The 6,808-nt window shown below is 22.6% G+C and overlaps 1 protein-coding gene across 1 annotated transcript; it reads left to right on the top strand.

Annotated features, from left to right (window-relative positions):
- The first annotated feature begins 5,735 nt into the window (after positions 1-5,735).
- On the top strand, positions 5,736-6,531 carry LOC125492032 (pleiotropic drug resistance protein 1-like). Its single transcript, XM_048634126.2, has 2 exons — positions 5,736-6,145; positions 6,295-6,531. Exons 1-2 carry the CDS (start codon positions 5,909-5,911, stop codon positions 6,529-6,531), a joined length of 474 nt encoding a protein of 157 aa, XP_048490083.1. The 5' UTR covers positions 5,736-5,908.
- Positions 6,532-6,808: the final 277 nt, after the last annotated feature.

Genomic DNA, 6,808 nt, shown 5'->3' with positions numbered 1-6,808 from the left:
CTAAACCCTAAATCTAAAACCCTAAACCCTAAACCCTAAAACCCTAAACCCTAAACCCTAAATCTTAAACCCTAAACCCTAAACCCTAAACCTTAAACCCTAAACCCTAAACCCTAAACCCTAACCCTAAACCCTAAAACCCTAAAACCATAAACCTTAAACCCTAAACCCTAAACCCTAAAACCATAAACCCTAAACACTAAACCTTAAACCCTAAACCCTAAACCCTAAATCTAAAACCCTAAACCCTAAATCTAAAACCCTAAACCCTATTCGTATTCATATTCGTGTGCGTATTCGTATTCGTTTGCGTATTCGTATTCGTATTTGTATTCGTATGCGTATTCGTATTCGTATCCGTATTCGTATTCGTATTCATATTTATAGATTTGTTGTTGTGTTTATATTATTTATTATTTATTTATTATTATTATTATTATATTATTATTATTATTATTATTATTATTATTATTATTATTATTATTACTATTATAATTAATATATTCGTATTCGGTTTCGTATTCGTATTCGTATGCATATTCGTATTCATATTGGTATTTGTATTCGTATTCGTATTCGTATTCTTATTCTTATTCTTATTCTTATTCGTATTCGTATTCGTATTCTTATTCGTATTCGTATGCGTATTCGTATTCATATTTGTATTCGTATTCGTATTTATATTTTTGTTTATAATTGTTGTTATTATTATTATTGTTATTGTTATTATTAATATTATTATTATTATTATTATTATTATATTATTATTATTACTATTATATTATTATTATTATTTATTATTATTATTATTATTATTATTATTATTACATTATATGATTATTATTATTTATATTATATTATTATTTTATTATTATTAATATTATTATTATTATATTATATTATTATTTATTATTATTATTATATTATTATTATATTATTATTCGTATTCGTATTCGTATGCGTATGCGTATTCGTATTTGTATTTGTATTCGTATTCGTATTCGTATTCGTATTTGTATTCGTATTCGTATTCGTATTCGTTTTCGTATCCGTATCCGTATCCGTATTCGTATTCGTATTCGTATTCGTATTTGTATGTGTATTCGTATTCGTATTCGTATTCGTATTCATATTCGTATTCGTATTGGTATTCATATTCGTATTCGTATTTATATTTGTATTATTTTTATTGTTGTTGTTATTATTATTATTATTATTATTATTATTATTATTATTATTATTATTTGAATTATTATTATTATTATTATTATTATTATTATTATTATTATTATTATTATTATTATTATTATTATTATTCGTATTCGTATTCGTATTCGTATTCATATGCGTATCCGTATTCGTATTTGTATTCGTATTCATATGTGTATTCGTATGCGTATTCGTATTCGTATTCATATTCGTATTCGTAATTGTATTCGTATTCGTATCCGTATTTGTATTCGTATCCGTATTCGTATTCATATTCATATTTATATTTATCTTTGTTATTTTTGTTGTTGTTGTTGTTGTTATTATTATTATTATTATTATTATTATTATTATTATTATTATTATTATTATTATTATTATTATTATTATTATTATTATTCGTATTCATATTCGTATTCGTATTCATATGCGTATCCGTATTCGTATTTGTATTCGTATTCGTATGTGTATTCGTATGCGTATTCGTATTCATATTCGTATTCGTAATCGTATTCGTATTCATATTCGTATCCGTATTTGTATTCGTATCCATATTCGTATTCATATTCATATTCATATTTATATTTATCTTTGTTATTTTTGTTGTTGTTGTTATTATTATTATTATTATTATTATAATTATTATTATTATTATTATTATTATTATTATTATTATTATTATTATTATTATTATTATTATTATTATATGTGTATTCGTATTCTTATTCTTATTCTTATTCTTATTCTTATTCTTATTCTTATTCTTTTTCTTTTTCTTTTTCTTTTTCTTATTCTTATTCTTATTCTTATTCTTATTCTTATTCTTATTCTTATTCTTATTCTTATTCTTATTCTTATTCTTATTCTTATTCTTATTCTTATTCTTATTCTTATTCTTATTCTTTTCTTATTCTTATTCTTATTCTTATTCTTATTCTTATTCTTATTCTTATTCTTATTCTTATTTATTCTTATTCTTATTCTTATTCTTATTCTTATTCTTATTCTTATTCTTATTCTTATTCTTATTCTTATTCTTATTCTTATTCTTATTCTTATTCTTATTCTTATTCTTATACGTATTCTTATTCGTATTCGTATTCTTATTCTTATTCGTATTCGTATGCGTATTCGTATTCGTATTTGTATTTATATTTTTGTTTATAATTGTTGTTATTATTATTATTGTTATTGTTATTATTATTATTATTATTACAATTATTATTATTAAATTATTATTATTATTACTATATTATGTTATTATTATTATTATTACAATTATATTATTATTATTATTATTATTATTATTGTTATTATGTTATATTATTATTATTATTATTATTATTATTATTATTATTTATATTATATTTTATTATTATTATTATTATTATTATTATTATTATTATTATTATTTTTCATATTCGTCTTCATATTCGTATTCGTATTGGTATTCTTATTTGTATTCGTATTCGTATTCCTATTCGTATGCGTATGCGTATTCGTATGCACATGCTTATTCGTATTCGTATGCGTATTCATATTCTTATTCGTATTCGTATTTGTATTGGTATTCGTATTGGTATTGGTATTCGTATCTATATTCGTATTTGTATTTATATTTGTTATTGTTGTTGTTATTATTATTATTATTTTTTATTATTATTATTATTATTATTATTATTATTATTATTATTATTATTATTATTATTGTTTTTATTATTATTATTATTATTATTATTATTATTATTATTATTATTATTATTATTATTAAATTCGTATTCGGTTTCGTATTAGTATTCGTATTCGTTTTCGTATTGGTATTGGTATTGGTATTCGTATTCGTATTCTTTTTCATGTTCGTATTCTTATTCGTATTCGTATTCATATTTGTATTCTTATTCGTATTCGTATTCGTATTCGTATTCGTATTAGTATTCGTATGCGTATTCGTATTCGCATTCGTATTCGTATTCGTATTCGTATTTATATTTATATTTGTTATTGTTGTTGTTATTATTATTATTGTTGTTGTTGTTGTTGTTATTATTATTATTATTATTATTATTATTATTATTATTATTGTTATTATTATTATATTCGTATTCAATTTCGTATTAGTATTCGTATTGATATTCGTATTCCTATGTGTATTATAATAATAATAATTATTATTATTATTATTATTATTATTATTATTATTATTATTATTATTATTACTACTATTATTATATTTATAATTATATGTAATTATATTATTATTATTATTATTATTATTATTATTATTATTATTATTATTATTATTATTATTATTATTATTATTATTATTATATGCGTATTCGTATTCATATTCGTATTCGTATTCGTATTTGTATACATATTCGTATTTGTATTTGTATTCATATTCGTATGCGTATTTGTATTCATATACGTATTGGTATTCATATTCGTATGGGTATTCGTATTCGTATTCGTATTCGTATTCGTATTCGTATTCATATTCTTATGCGTATTCGTATTCATATTCGTATTGGTATTCGTATGCGTATTGGTATTCGTATGCGTATTCGTATTCATATGCGTATTCGTATGCGTATGCATATTTGTATTCGTATTCGTATGCGTATTTATATTTGTTATTGTTGTTGTTATTATTATTATTATTGTTATTATTATTATTATTATTATTATTATTATTATTATTATTATTATTATTATTATATTCGTATGTGTATTCGTATTCGTATTCGTATTCGTATTTGTATTTATCTTTGTATTTATATTTGTTACTATTGTTGTTATTATTATTGTTATTATTATTGTTATTATTATTATTATTATTATTATTATTATTATTATTATTATTATTATTATTATTATTATTATTATATTCGTATTCAGTTTCGTATTCTTATTCGTATTCATATTCGTATTCGTATGCGTATTCATATTTGTATTCGTATTTGTATTTGTATTCGTATTCGTATTTGTATTCGTATTCACATTCGTATGCGTATTCGTATTCGTATTGGTATTATTATTATTGTTATTATTATTATTATTATTATTATTATTATTATTATTATTATTATTATTATTATTATTATTATTATTATTATTATTATTATTATTATTATTATTATTATTATAATATTCGGTTTCGGTTTCGTAATAGTATGCGTATTCGTATGCGTATTCGTATTATTATTCTTATTCGTATTCGTATTAGTATTCGTATGCGTATTGATATTCTTATTCGTATTCGTATTCGTATTCGTATTCGTATTTATATTTATATTTGTTATTGTTGTTGTTATTATTATTATTATTATTATTATTATTATTATTATTATTGTTTTTATTATTATTATTATTATTATTATTATTGTTATTATAATTATTATTATTATTGTTATTGTTAGTTATTATTATTATTATTATTATTATTATTATTTATTATTATTATTATTATTATTATTATTATTATTATTGTTATTATATTCGTATTCGGTTTTGTATTCATATTCGGTTTGTGTTTGTGTTTCTATTTGTGTTTCTATTTATATTTATGTTTATGTTTATGTTTATGTTTATGTTTATGTTTATGTTTATGTTTATGTTTATGTTTATGTTTATGTTTATGTTTATGTTTATGTTTATGTTTATGTTTATGTTTATGTTTATGTTTATGTTTATGTTTATGTTTATGTTATGTTTATGTTTATGTTTATGTTTATGTTTATGTTTATGTTTATGTTTATGTTTATGTTTATGTTTATGTTTATGTTTATGTTTATGTTTATGTTTATGTTTATGTTTATGTTTATGTTTATGTTTATGTTTATGTTTATGTTTATATTTATATTTTTAGTTATATTTATATTTATATATAGTTGTATTTGTATTTGTATTTGTAAACCCTAAATATCTTATGTTCGACTGTTGTTTATTTGAGAATGGAGTTGTTGGTAATTGTTATGTATATTTTGTTATTTTATCGATTTTTATAAGAGATCCATCTTTTTTGTTTTGTTTTTCAATGAATTTAGCAGGTTTCATACAAGACCATATAGAGTTACCGAATTTAGCAGGTCCAGAGTTTACCGAAATACCAGGGTTCGAATCGAGGTGGGTTGGGGATGAATTTGGATGCCATTAGAGGAGGTTTCACTCTTTGTTTGTTTCTCTTATCTAATTATTTGTTTCTCTTATCTAATTATTGTTTTCCTGATAATTTGATGATTGTTTGATCTCGTGAGTTCTAATCAATTACCTGATTGTTTGTTCTCTTATGTGTATGAAACTGTTTCAAGTAGCTTAATTTCAAGTGTTACACATATATTATGTTTTTTTTTTACCTCCACAGCATGTGGACTATCTCAATAATCAGCCTTCATCTCTGAAGAAGTGGAAGAGGAAATAAACCAAGATAATAGAACATAAAATAGTGGTAAAAGCACAAGCCTACCTTTCGCACCTCTCTGCTTGACTTTTGAGAACATCATATATTCAGTTGACATGCCAAAGGTAACTAACAGTTAAGCACAAAAAGACCTTTGTAACCTAATTAATCAACAACAAAATGAACTCATGCTTCTTAACCTATAGGAGAGGAAACAAAGGGGAAACCCACTTGATTGATTAGTGTTACTCGATCAGTTGAGTAAGTGGCTCTTTTAGACCTGGTGTATTAAGAGCTTTGATGGGAGTCACAGGAGCAGGAAAAACCACTTTGTTAGATGTTCTAGCAGGAAGAAAAAACACAGGATATAGAAGCATTAAAGTTTCAGGGTATTTAAAGAAGCAAGAAAATTTTGCTAGAGTTTCAGGATATTGTGAACAGAATGATATCCATTCTCCTCTCATGACTGTCTATGAATCTGTCGTCTTCTCGGCGTCTCTTCGATTACCCAAGGATATTAGCTCCAAAGCTAAACATGTAAGTAATTTCATCATGCCAATTGTTAGTTACCTTGACTGTTTTTTTCAAAAATATTTTCTGAATCCGTCTTTTGTGTACTAATATTACTATTTCTAATATTTAGAGCTTCAATCCTCTGAATGCTTTGTTCTTTTTTCATTCATTAGAACTTTGTGGATGAAATCATGGAATTGATCAAGCTTAGTCCAATAAAAGATGCATTAGTCGGAATGTCAAATATAAATGCTCTCTCAGTAGAACAGGGGAAAAGGCTAACCGTAGCAGTAGAGCTGGTTGCAAACCCTTCCATACTGTTCATGGGTGAGCCTACTTCCAACAGTTTCATACACATAAAGGGATTAACAAACAAACCAAATGGGTCATCTGCTGTGTTTAAATCATAAAATTTGGAATTTGTTATCTAAATGGATTCCTTGTTGTCTTTATGCTTTTGATATATGTATGTCTAATGCAAACTGTTTTATAATAAAGGTGCTAAGCATTCTTCAGGTGATAAGTGGGTGGGAGTGACGCCAGTTTGAGTGTCCATGAGATTTTTTTTTTCCTTCGCTAAAATCTTTCTCCAAATCTTGTACTGATGTTAAGTCTTAGTGGCTACCACTCTTTCTCCAAATCTTGTACTGATGTTAAGTCTTAGTGGCTACCATCATCAGGTTATTG

This window comes from Beta vulgaris, chromosome 7 (assembly GCF_026745355.1).
Source record: "Beta vulgaris subsp. vulgaris cultivar EL10 chromosome 7, EL10.2, whole genome shotgun sequence".
In the NCBI taxonomy this organism is placed as follows: domain Eukaryota; kingdom Viridiplantae; phylum Streptophyta; class Magnoliopsida; order Caryophyllales; family Amaranthaceae; genus Beta; species Beta vulgaris.
This window is presented reverse-complemented; position numbering and strand designations above follow the sequence as displayed.